The sequence below is a fragment of the Hirundo rustica genome, chromosome 2, assembly GCF_015227805.2.
Source record: "Hirundo rustica isolate bHirRus1 chromosome 2, bHirRus1.pri.v3, whole genome shotgun sequence".
NCBI lineage: Eukaryota > Metazoa > Chordata > Aves > Passeriformes > Hirundinidae > Hirundo > Hirundo rustica.
In genome coordinates, this window is record NC_053451.1 from 18,609,201 (window position 1) to 18,622,402 (window position 13,202).

General features: G+C 39.8%; 1 protein-coding gene across 20 annotated transcripts in view; it reads right to left on the reverse strand.

The window, feature by feature from the left end:
- Window positions 1–271: 271 nt before the first annotated feature.
- Window positions 272–13,202, reverse strand: part of BBX (BBX high mobility group box domain containing) — a 141,024-nt gene continuing 128,093 nt past the window's right edge. For all 20 annotated transcript variants that reach the window (XM_040054298.2, XM_040054336.2, XM_040054320.2 and 17 more), the window contains 3 exons: window positions 11,842–12,039; window positions 10,973–11,165; window positions 272–8,316 (listed from right to left, as the gene is read on the reverse strand). In XM_040054298.2, the coding sequence (XP_039910232.1) occupies window positions 8,229–8,316; window positions 10,973–11,165; window positions 11,842–12,039 (479 nt within the window). In that variant the 3' untranslated portion in view covers window positions 272–8,228. The remainder of the gene's footprint in view (window positions 8,317–10,972; window positions 11,166–11,841; window positions 12,040–13,202) is intronic.

Consider the following 13,202-nt stretch of genomic DNA (forward strand, 5'->3'; position numbering starts at 1 on the left):
GCTGCTCTATATGGAATGGGTGTTTTGTATTTTGCACTTCATATAGGCTGGATTTTCAACTGGAGTTTCAGCTGGCTTGCAGCAGCAAGACTATGGGCCAATGCACTTCTGCTGAACATCTAATGATTCTCCAATCAGAAAACAACCAATAAAGCCTTGATGAAATTTCAAGTATATTTTAAATACAACTGTATTAGAGCTCAATTTCTTCCTGTTGCTGTGCCAAGAACAGTCCACAAAAAAAAAATAATACGACACTGGATAGAAGGCAGACGTTGAATCTTACAGGTTTTATTTCAGAAAACAAAACAGAACTTTGCAGCAGAGATAGGAACGCATCTCGTATTTTGTTACAAAGTGCTAGTGTCCTACTGGAGAACGGACAGCCCCACGAGCTCGTGTATAGCATGGCTACTGTATGCCCAGGTATACTGTGTGTCTACTCCATGTTGTCACACTGCAGGAAAAAAAAAGGTCTCTCTGAAAGCAGGGTTAGCTGTACATTAAAAAACTCCAGAACAAACAATGAAATGGTTTTGAGGGGAGCACAGCCTTGTCTAGCAAAGCGTGGCGCCTGAGTCGCATGATGCCTTTCCACTCTGTGTGTTTTTCAGAAGTATTAGTGGAAATTTACCTTACCTGACAGTTAAGAGTCAGTGTAATGCCATGCAGCTGGCAAAAAAGCAACCTGAGAGCTGGGTAACTAACAGATCTAGATGCACTGAGAATTAGCTGGATTCAACAGGTCCTCAGTTGGAAGAACCAAATGAGAACAGAGGAGAAAAGATGGGACTTCAAAGAATGAAGATGACTGTTTTAAGGTAATTTAGTAGTAAAAAAAAGTTAATCATGACTTCAAGGTCCCTGACTGGGCATTCGATACTGACAACATGCATTTCTTAAAATTTCTTCCACTTTTTTTGCTTACTGGATCAGGACTTTCCTTCCCCATGACCTTTATGCGGCCTTTAAGGCTGAAGGTTTTCCATTCCTGGTGTTTCTCTGCAGAGATACTGACGCATACCCAGCAAAGGCAGTGCAAGACTGCATACGTTTCTTCTTTCCTGAGTAAATAGCACATAGATAAAAAAAGCCACAAACCTAAAGGTTTCCCTTCTGCTGCTTTTGACTCAGAGACAGGAGATCTGCTCCCATGTGAACAGCCAGTGTCTACTGGCTTCATGAAGTCTGTTCTTGGTTCTTCTGTGATCAAAAAGTACATTGCAATCAAGGAGATTTTAGGCATCCAAGGACAAAAAAAGAGAAGATCCTCAACAGTCAATAATTTTCAAGCCCCAAGACGGTAAAATATATGGGCAGAGCAGATTCCTGGTTTAAACAAGTTTCCAAAGCAGTGCAAAGTAGCAGTGTTTAAGTTTAAACTTAAAACTACCTTGAAGTTTAAGCACTGATGTCACTTGCTACTTATTTCTAAAAGAGAAACCATTTCTGAATAAGTTCTCTTATGTCCAAAGACTGAAACCATAGCAAGGGCTTCTTCTGTAGGACAACTTCTCTTTTAGTTTTATTGACTATCAAGAAGCTTCCTGATTGTGCAAAGACGACAAAATCCACAAATATGAAGTAAACACCTAGAAAGCTCAGAAGAAAAGGCAAACTCTTCTTCCAAAGCCTAAGTGCTCAGAGTCTTGGCTCTCTCTGTCCCACAATCTCCAGCCTCATACAATGTAAGTCCACAGAATTCTGGGGCAGCTGAATGGATCTGTGGATCTTCTAAACAATGTCAACAGTGCTGAGCCAGGCTCAGAATTTATAAAAAATAAAATGGAAGCTCCCAAATTGACATATGTAAGGAAGAACAATTGGGCAGAAGTTCTTTGTGAAGTAAATGACATCTTCACAGTCATTGTGTAGAAGCTGAGTGGATGATCTGACAGAAAACTACAGCTTACAGTTCTGAGGCTCCATCTCTGGATTTTGGCATCTTACATTTTCAGGTGAAAATGAGCTTGTTTAAACATAAATAACCCAACAAGTTCATACCATAGCCAAAAACAGATTTTGCAAATACTGCTAACTCAGACATATGTTAAAGTAAACAATCATTTGATGGTAAAGCAGGTGAAGTATCAAAGAAGCTCCATTTGAATAATATTTATTTGCAATCATTAATTTTAAACGGGAAACTCTTTACAGGCACACACTAGATAACCAAAATAGAATGAACATAAAGAAATCTATTTGAAGGTCCTTATCAAATATTTCAAATATTTTATTAAATATTTTATTCAGTTTCATTATCACAGTTTAATGTACTTAAGCATGTTATACACATGACTGAACATGTGCACTTAAAAGTATCAAATTAGAGGATTTTGAATAAAGTATGACATTCTATAAATGTGCTTATTGACTTAACTATACACGACTAAAAAGGCAGTAGCTCTGTTATACCATTGATGGAGATGAACTATTGTAAGGCATGTTTCCAACAAACTTTAGAGAGAGTTAAACCATATACTAGGTCAAAATTCAGTGGAAATACATGTGAGAATAGAAGCTGAAGGACTGGGCTCCAAGAAGAAAGATCACAGCAAATTAGTTGTGTTGAAACTGTCAACAGATACTGGTTATTAAAAGCAAGCACTGCTGAGAAAGGAGGTTTTTGTAGCATCCAGGTCAGCAGGATCTGTGTTTTTTTCAGGTGTGATTTTTGAAACTCACACCTTATGGTGTGTAATGTGAAGAAAAGATACCAAAATCTAGCAAGGAAGTTGGAAAACTATAATGTGAGAAACTTCAAGCTGTTTTATGAGCGAACATGGGAACACTTTAGTACAGAGTCCACGCTGCAGGTCACTGCACTCGGAGGTGTGTATGTGTACATACGCACACATGCAGACACATGCACGTACATGCCTCTCCTGCTTTTGTCGCCCAACCACTGACTGGAGTATAGCAGTACTGAGGGGAAAACAAGGTTTCACCTGTGGAGCTGAAAAGAGCAGACTTGACCATTACATTTGGGAGCCCAGCCAGTCTTCCTGAACAAGAGTGGTTTTCCCAGTGGAATACAGCGTGGGCCTGCCTGGTATATGCTAACAGCCAAGAGCCAGAACCTACAATATAATTCTTTGGAAGAACTCCACAAATGTTAAGCTATTTGCAGTAATTTTTAAAATTCTACCTCAATGAAGGCCCTAGGTCATGATGACGTGCTTCCCCCAGGAACATCACGCAATCCCAAGCTTAAATCAAGAGTATAGTGGTCCGTGATCAGGGCTCCCACACTGTCAGCGCCAACAACGCTGCTGCCCCTTAAGGAAGGAGGGTTTCCAGCCTAAGCTTGGGTGTGTTGCTGAGTGGAGATCCCATGTCAAGTCCTCCTAGATTTCTGCCATCAAAGAATTAGCGGGGGGACATAAAATAGACATCCATCTCATAAGCTCCTTCAAAGTTGTCAATTCAAGACAGAATACTGAGTATATAAATGACTACGGTAGTACTTGGGGTGAGAGCATAAACCTCACTGTGCCTTTTTCTTGGGGAATTCAGGGGAGGAGGCAAGTAACCCTTTCACAGCCTAAACATGTACTTGTTCATGGCACTCAGTGTTCCAAAGTGCCTCAGCATGCTGGCAGCTGTAGTTGACAGTTCAAAAATATGTACAAGGTAAGGAGAATGCCATGAGTATTGCAAAACGTGACAGAGGAGCTCTTCAACCTATCAAACAAGCACAGCAAACAAACAGCATCTAATGGATAACGTAGGGTATACAACACACCAGTTGCACAGTTATGTTTCCTCGTGAAATCAGGACTGTGAACTAAACTCCAGAAGGAAGTTTCAAGAGCAGCACGTGCCTTACTCAACATCTCTGGAAACGCCAGAAGTCCACCACCCCACGAGCACTGCATCTTCTGCTGTTTCAGAAACTGATCTCACTGAACCAAGCAGAGCTAGGGGGCCCATGTCCTGCAACTCATGACTGTGGCAGAGGTTAAACAAAAATGCTCCAGCAATACAGTCTGGCTAACAACTGTATATTCAGCCTTTACGGTGTCTGTGCTATATAAATGTTGCCCTTGGAAAATAAACACACAGCGATATACAAATGGTATCCAATGGTCAAAAAGATGACATGATCAAGCCTGAAAGCAAATGGAAGTTAACAAAAGTAGTCTTTTAGGAGAGGTAGCCATATTAGGCTCAGCATTCAAAAAAAGGGAGTGCACTCAAAAGGGTCAACATACATTATAGTGTCTTGCAGACCCCATCATGTTTCTGGTTTCCTACATCATTTTTTTTGCAGAATGTACACACCCAGGCACACACACATGCACACATACACACCTACCTATATATACACATCTAGATTCCTTTCTATTTCCCCTGTGTTGCCAAAATGTTGCCGTACTGAGAATAAAGGACAGCTTTCCTTACATGCTCTCTTTGCTGTCCCATGTCGATAACTTGCTTTCAGTTGGTTCAGTATCTGTACAGTAGCTAAACAGGCAGCGGAAATTAAAACTGCTTTAATTAATAATCTGTTGCAAAAGACAGCATCCAAACTATAAGGCATTCCCTTGTACTGATGTGACTAAAAGTACTCTACTTGATACAAACTGCAGAATGCTCTTCAGCCTTGTGCTACAAAGGCAGCTTTCACCCAAATAACGAAGACCAAAGCTGGAATTTAAACACCACAAATCCACACACTTCTACCAGTCCCTTGTTCTTTGTGCCCCTTTCCAACAACGCTTATCACTTTAATTTCAAAAGTCATGCACCAGTGCTATAAAACAGAAACCCAAACTACCAAGAAGTCTCTTGCTCCTGACTTTGGGATACTGTATTAGTATAAAAGAGCATTCAGTCATCTTAAATAAATATATTCTTTTCTGAATCACAGCACATTCAAGGGGTAGTTACTGCCAAAAGCAGAGCTTTAAGTAATCTCCATAGATGTTTTCAGAATCATTTAGTCAGAAAAGACCTGTGAGATATTGAATTTTGATTGATTTGGTCTAATACCTGGAAAACAGCCTACAGTGGGGATAAGAATCTGCATCTCAAATGTTCTGCAGAACGTTATTTCCCATATTTGTATACAGTACTACAACAATTAAGAAGACATTACAGTAAATTTCTCCCAGCTGCTTAGATCTGTAGCTTCAGCTATGACAATGAATTTTGTATGCCTCAGAACTATGAAACATCTAAGATGACTAAATAAATAAAAGCCAAGGAAAACTGGGACAGTACTGCATTTTACACTTGAGACAAGATTTCCCCCTCCCATGGAAAAGTCACAGAGGACAACTACAGTAAATGCTTGTCTTTTTTTCAAAGAAAGATTTATACACAGGTTCAGATCCAGAAAATAATGTGAAATGCATAAATATTGATAGCTTTAACTAAGTTAAAATGGGTTCAGTAAAGTATGATACAACATATTCAGAATAAACAAAGCAGAAAAGCATCATATTTTGGTTTGCTTGAGATATACATAAGGTGCAACAATTTCTTCTCTAGAGGCATTTGTGGACAACGTGTTAACAGGTAACAGTGTTTGCTGGTATACTGAAGTACACACAATAGCAGTAAGATTTTCCAAAATGAAAGCAGCTGAAATTAATAAAAATTAAAACAAAACAAACAAGGAAAAAACCCAACCCCAATACAGTAAGATATTGGTCTGAAGTTTTTGTTGTGCTAACAGACTTTGTTACCTGAAAATACTGATACCCCTTCTAGTAGATTCAGGGAAAATTCTAGCTACTTAAATCAAGACATCACTCAGAGAACCAACAAAGGCAAATGCCTAGTGAACTATAAAGCTTTGCAGGATTTCTGCTACTCTCAGTGCCTAATCGCTTAAAAATTAAGCATATCTACAAAAAGGTTTATAAGTATCTGAAAACAGTCATATCCAGTAAACTGACCCAACCCTACCCCCTCTCTAAGGGAAAGTCAAGGAAAAGCAGATCAAGTAAGATATTAATTCATATAGAAAAAAGTAATTTTCTGTTTCTTTTAAAAAAGGTACCATTAATATACAGAAATATCTCCAGGAACAATATTGAAATTTAAATCGAGGAAGGATAGGGTGCTTTGACAAAAATATATCTACTCTAAAGGTTTCTAGAGAAATAAGTTAGTACCATTGTCAACGTGAACGGCCTGCACTGTAACATATTTGGATTTCAGCTAATTATAAAGTGGTCCAAAACTCCAACAGCCACCCTGCCGTGACCCACAAGTTTTAACTCTTTTGAGTTTTTCCTGTCTTGTTAAAATAACTTATAAAAATTTAATAAAATCTTATTTAAAATACCACCATAGGCTGCAATGGCATTCTACAGGGGCTCTTAGACATTTATTCACCTGAATTTTTAGAAAAGCCTTTTCACTGACTCACTGGTTTGTAAATTTTGTTGTTCTTCTGTTGTTCCCTTCTTTCAACACATGCATCCTCGATGGTGCTGTTTCAGTGACACTTCCCCAGCTACCTGCTTTTTGTCAGAACTTTAATCCTTCTTAAAACTCTTGGGGTACACTGTGTATTGTTGCCTGACACTGAACCAGAAACTTTCACTTAACTACAACAATGAAAGGCTAAACCTAGCAAGCATTAATAGTTACTGTCCATATGGCTATTACATCAAATTAGTTACAAAATAACCCCAAAACACATTATCAATTCAGTCAAGTATAAATAAGAATGCCTGATAGAATGATGTAAACTCGCATCATTTAAAGACTTAATTCAAAGAACTTCAAACTCAGTCTAATACTATCAAAAGTTCAGCCGGTATGACGAAGACTAATAGAAAATTATTGCTGGAGTCCAATTTGGTAAATTGTTGTGCTACAATGCAAAAAGTAGGGAAACATCTTGTGCTATAGAAGAAGTACCCTGTTAAACTTGTAGCTTTAGATCAATTACTAGTGATCGTTTTGCATCTATTGGTAGGAATCAATGCTTGGCTATACAATAGTGTAAGTCAGAATAGTGAAGGTAACAGGCCAAGTGATACACTTGGCCTGCTTTGGGATGTATTTATGAGAGCAAAACACAAAAATTCAACACAAGCAGAGACAGAAACTGGCAGATGGATCTGTTTGGTAGTCTGAATTCAGTCATGCGCTACTCTTCAGTTGTAGTTTAACTGTATACAGCTTTCCACTTCACCAACACAAACTGTAATCGGCCCTTTATGCAAACTCTGAAGCTGATTTGGACTGTGCATAGTAACTACAACAATGCCAGCGTCTGTAAAATGTAAAAGGTATGTGTATTGGTGCACACTATATTGAAAAGTCATGGTTTTAAGTTTTTCAGAACTGTGAAATAATACTAAGGTCACTTTTGAAAAACGCATTTGCAGTACTTTTTGTTTACAGGAAAGTTTCACCAAGTCACTCAGATATCTATGCAAAAATAAAGGAACCCTTCAAGGCATGAAAGACAAGTCAATTATCTGCAGTATTTTCTTTTCCATACACCACTCCTTTTTCTAATGCACATCATCCTGGTTATTCAAAGCTAAATTAAAAAGAAACAAACCCAAACGTAGCCTGTCAGAACTTCTCCCAGTAAACTCTACCACTCCGGTGGCAAATATAAAAGTGCAGAATATCTGGACCACGTGGCTGCCCAAACACCGCTAACAATGGTACATCTGTCCAGGCTGCCTTGAGTTCTCTGGAACAGGTTTTAAATTCATTCTACAATATAAACGTAGGCATAACCTATTAATATAAACCATCTTAGAACTTAAATCTTCATGTACAAAAATGACTAAGAATATCTAATAGTAACTAGTGCAGTGCGTCAGTGTTTTTGTTGTTTTTTTTTTTTCTTTTTTCTTTTTCATTTAGAATAACTAGGTATTATATGAAACTAGTTGTCGTACTCTCTGGTTGGTAAAAGAGATGCTGTGTGAGCTAACAGTAAAGGCAGCCTTTTTCACACCAACCACCTGTTTACTGTTTAAAAGCCTTCAATAGAAAGCAAGCTCTGGGATGATTCCAATCCATTTCAGTTCATTAATAGACAATATCACCCTCCTACATACTGGGTTCCAATTTGAGGACCTGGCCCAAGTTGCTAATGTCTGGCTTCCAGTGAATTCTGGGCCACTCAGAGCAATAAGCACTTTATTGCAGTCTCTAGTTCCATCATATGGACTGACTAGCTTCCCTTGGTAAAGACAAGGCTAAGATATTAGGTAAAGCACAATGTTTTACAATAAAGTGGAGCTTCACTGGTCAGCGCAGGAAATAAGCACTGGAGCCTGAGACATTTCATTTGGCTGTCCATCATGTGGGAGAGGTGTGGCCCTCTGACTTCTGCAAAAGAAGAGAAGAAAATCCACCTGTCAATACTTGGGAGCACAGGAGGTGCTGTTACCCGACCAGAAAGGATGGGAAGCGATGCTGTACGGTTTAGCACATGACACTGCAGCACTGTAACTCCTCGCTGCAGGTGCTCACAGCTTACATGTGCTTTCAGAGGTGTCCCTGCAACAGTAACACAATATCCTGAGGACAACCTATGTCACATTGCAAAGGCAGGAAAAAACAAGATGTGATGGTATTTGACTATACAAAGCAAAATCCACAGCATTAGAGTAAGTTAGAAGCATGCAAGTGCTGTGACTCATTTTGCAAGGGAGCTGCTGCAGCTCTCAGAAGCAGAGCGTACAGCATGTGTGGCAAAAGAAGGCAAACGCACAGAGGCACAGATCATGTTAGTCTGAGTCAACAGACAGCTCTTAAGCAGTATGGAAATATACTCATCTGCAGAGCTGCACTGGGATTCCTCCACGTTACATGACTATATTAGCCTAGCACATCTCTTTCATTACTACAGCAGTGTTAATTTACACTGATCCCTTGGCACGGGGTTATCATAAAATTAAACTGTGCCAGAACTATGTGCTGGAAATCAACATGAGTCATGATACCAAATGGACTTGGGAGAACTCCTTTGGAGCTTGCCTTTTAAAATACAAACGCCAAGCATGTCACTGCCTGTTATTTACTCTCATAGGTGAGGTTCTGTTTTTGTTACAGTATTTGTCATTGGTAGCAATGAAAATCTAAGTGTTGCTTCTTATTTACACCACTACTGGCCCAGCTGAGACCCCCAGCAGAAACCCCAGCACGTGCTTCACACAGCCAGAGTGCAATGAAGTGGCCTTGGCACAAAATGCAGCTCAGACTCAGAGTGCTTAACCAGGGCATGCACAAGGTAAATAAAGCTAAGCAGAAGACTTCAAATGAAAACCACGCTGCCAGAAGCATTCCATGTCCCAAGGCTCTATGAAACTGTTTAATAAATTAAATTCAGACACTGAAGAAACACATCAAACAAACCTCCAATTCTTTTCTTCACATTTCTGGCTATTTGCAAATAAAGCGAGTTACGAAAGGTAACAACAGTTGAGAGAGTAGAAAACAGAGAGGCATCTAGCCCCTAAGATTTAGGTTTCTGTTTTGACTTCCACTTGCCAAGTCTGTGAGAGACGTGGCTACCTTTCTACTGAAGAGTCTCCGCTGTTGTCATTTCACCTCCCTCAGGGTGATTACAAACTGACATTTCCAACAGCTTTGCCCATTTGGTGTTTTCAGGACTTCTGAAAGGTGCTGCACTGCTAGAGCTAGTAATGACATGACAAAAGATGGGATTCAAAGAGAAAGACCCAACCACAAAGCTCTGCAAAACATTAGCTTGCTTCAACAAGGACAAGAGGAGGACAAGAACGCTGAAGAGGCACGAGAAAGAAAAACCACAGCAGAGCAAATCCTGTTGCTTTTGTGCACTTCTGGTCAGTGTTAATGGCAGTCAATGAAACCACAATGGTGTGAATGAGAGCAGAGCTTAGCACAGCACTTCCACAAGCCCTGTTTTGTGGCTTATGATGACAGAGGGCTGACTGCAGTGTGAAAGCACTTCTCACCCAAACCAGCACTGCTTAACTCAGACAACAGCTTCTGCAGAGAGGAACCAGCAGAACTGTTTCTTGTAGGGTTCCTGAGTGTCTAAAAAGCCTTTGAGCATTTGATGTGCAGTCTGAACACAAAGGACTGGGTTCATCAGTGGGACCCATGAGTGGAACAGTTAACTGAAGCTATGAATGGTTTCATGAACCATTGAAGGTTCTTGAGGAGTTGCTCAGGCAGCCAGCAATCTGTCAAATAGCATCTGCAGATGCTGTGATGGTTTCAAACTGGCACAATGCTTCCTCAGTGAGTTTCCACTGCAGGAGAGGATGGGATTTCATACCCAGTAAATTCTATTAAGGAACAACACTGGATAATCCAAAGCCAAGGAGGATCTGCTGTCTTTGATTTATTTCCATCACAGGTCTAACCATGCTGAACTGATTTGTAAGCCCTAAGTAACCTACACATTCCTCCACCTTATCTGTATGGATAGCCTACTCAATAATTGAGAGGACCAACCCAAACTACCCTGGCTTTCCATCACCCAGAGTTGTTCTGTCCCATGCTATTCTGCAGATGCTTTGCCTTCGACACAACAAAGCACAAGAGTAAGAATAACAAGTTATCTTTCCTCAGCCATGTACAGCATAAAAATTCATCTCAAAATGTATGAAATTGTCTCCACCATCTTAGGTTTTAGGCCACTAGAAAATGCAAATCAGCATGCAGTAGCTATTTAAATCTGCTATTATCTGACAAACAACATATGATAATTCTCAATCTTTAGGATCTCAAGGAGTATATGAACCTGTTTACATACAAAAACTGATCGGTAAGATTACTGGGAAGGATCATTTTAGTAACTCCTAAAGAGATTACACTGTCATTTAGGTGAAGATTTAACATTACTAAGCAAGTGGGGTAAAACAGACATTCATAGAAAGCTGTGGAAGAGGAAACACAGGCCAAATTAGAGTCTGCTATTCACATGCCTTCTGAGCAAGCTGTCAGCCACGTGCTATTTACTTAAGACAATAAGAACAAAAGAAAACCGTACCTGTGTACATTTTCCATGGCTGCTACTTCTGCCAGAGCAGCTAAGCTAAAAAATGCAGACACCGCTGGCATATCTGATGTAATGCTATGATTTTCTTCTGTCTCTGTGTTTCTGGAGCATTCGCTGTTGCAATCCGTTTCTGCACTCGATGATTTTTGAAGCGTACTTTGTGGCAGCTCTTTTGGCTTCTCCTCTGCAAAGAAAGTTAAGCATGCAGATGTAGTCCATAAATTCACTGCAGCCTATGGATATGCTGACTAGCCTGGTGTTAACAGAACCTTTATCTTTATGACTTTGATTCTGCCAGTGTCATCTGATTCATGTTGTAACCTCTTCTGACAAGCTACTGGGTCAGAAGCACAGTACTAAGGTTTATGAAGCAGTTTACTGATTTTGTATTCAGCTGAATTTGATCTTTTAGGTCAGGCAAGAGAGCTTGTGTGTATGTTTTAGATACAGTAGTCCTGAAAGATTCTCCTACTGGAGAACTCCAACAAGGACTCTGGCATTAACTTCATATTATTAAATTCAGTTTTACAACCCATAACCAGATGCAGTGTAATTTCTTTGCTGGACTGGAAACAAATAATGAAAAGTAACCATTTTCCATTTCTCTCTGCATCAGTTAACAGTTCTGAGAGTGAAATACCGAGGGAGAAAAGGCAAATCTGGTCATTCAAACCAAAGAAATTGGCCATTATAGACTCAGTGATTTCCCAATTGGTTGATACCTGTATTTTAAATAATGACCATTCTAAGCAGGTATGAAAACAAGCTAATTTAAAACCACTGCCCTGAGAGGTTGCTTGTACCCTCAAACCTTCTCCAACCATTCAGTTTTAATAAAATTTTAACTCAAATTTCCTTACCCAGCGTTCCTGCTGCTGGTGACACTCGCCCATCTGCTGTTCGGACAAGATGTGTGATCTTGGTTTTCCTTGCTTTCCTTTTCTGGCTGCCAACTAAAGGCTCATGCATTGTTACTGGCTCTGGAGTGTTTAGGGCAGATATAGAAATTTTATTCTTCCAGGCAGACTCACTGGAATTTCTGTCTTCTAATAGTATGGCTGGAAAAGAAAAAAAATGCAACTTTAGATGTAGAATAATTCAGCCACTAGCTATGGTCATTTACCATGTTGCATCTATCTGCATAAAACCTTTCTTCACAGGTACTCAGAGCATAACCCGTGGCAAGATACGATCTGAATGCCGCAGATGTTCGCAGGGAAGTAACAGAATCCACCTTGAAGACATACTGAAGGTTCAAGTTTCTAATATTTCCAAAGAAAGATCAGCACTTGAGTGGGAGCAGGGTACTGCTCTGTATAAAACATTCTGCAGCAGCAGATGTCAGCAAATGGCTAAGAGACAAAATATATTTAAGGAACAAGGGTCCTCATGCAAGCTTATCTTAGCTCACAGAGGGACTGACAAGCAGAATTCAGCAATTCCTGACTAAAATCCAGTCTTACCTCCTTAGTCACTCTACATCAATTCCTCTAAGAAAGAGAAATACCACCTTTTACAAAACAACAAACCTTACAAACTCCCCAAAGCCTGCAAATAGAAAAGCAGAGAACTGGATCACAGCTGAGGACAAGCCTGCTAAAAAAAGGAATTAAGCATGGGATAGAATACCATGACAGAAATACTACCCACATAAAGTCAGAGAATGAGAAAGCAACAGTTTAAATCTTTCTCAGCAGCTCCAGTGTTGGTGTTCTGAAGCAGCCTTTTACCCCGAACTGGAACATGATCCCAAATTTTCACTTGACTAAAGAGTTTACTTTCATCTTGTTCACAAAGAAATTGGTCAGATAGCAATCACAAAACATACTTAAGCTTCCAAAGTCTGAGCTCAGTGCCTAGTAGTCAATTGTTTGCAATTTGCATTGATTCAGTAAGCCGTTCTGCTGATCCCACAGGGTATCATTATTCCATAAAGGCAATCTCTGACATCTTTCTCCCTCCTTTGATAAAAGTGTTATGAAGCCTGCCCCATCTGTGACCACTGTTAGCTAGGGTTAGAAGGAGGTTACAGGTACCAAATGGAATGCCTAAGTGATTTTTTACAGATGCTTGTTTAACCTGTTTTGAAATTGGGAACACTTATGATAGATACCTGCACCAAGTTCTTGAGGTATTTTTTCCCAGTACACTGCCATCCTGAGTGATTACACATTTTTTTCCTAAGGCCTGCACCTCACCTCCTCTGCTGCATTTTCAACTC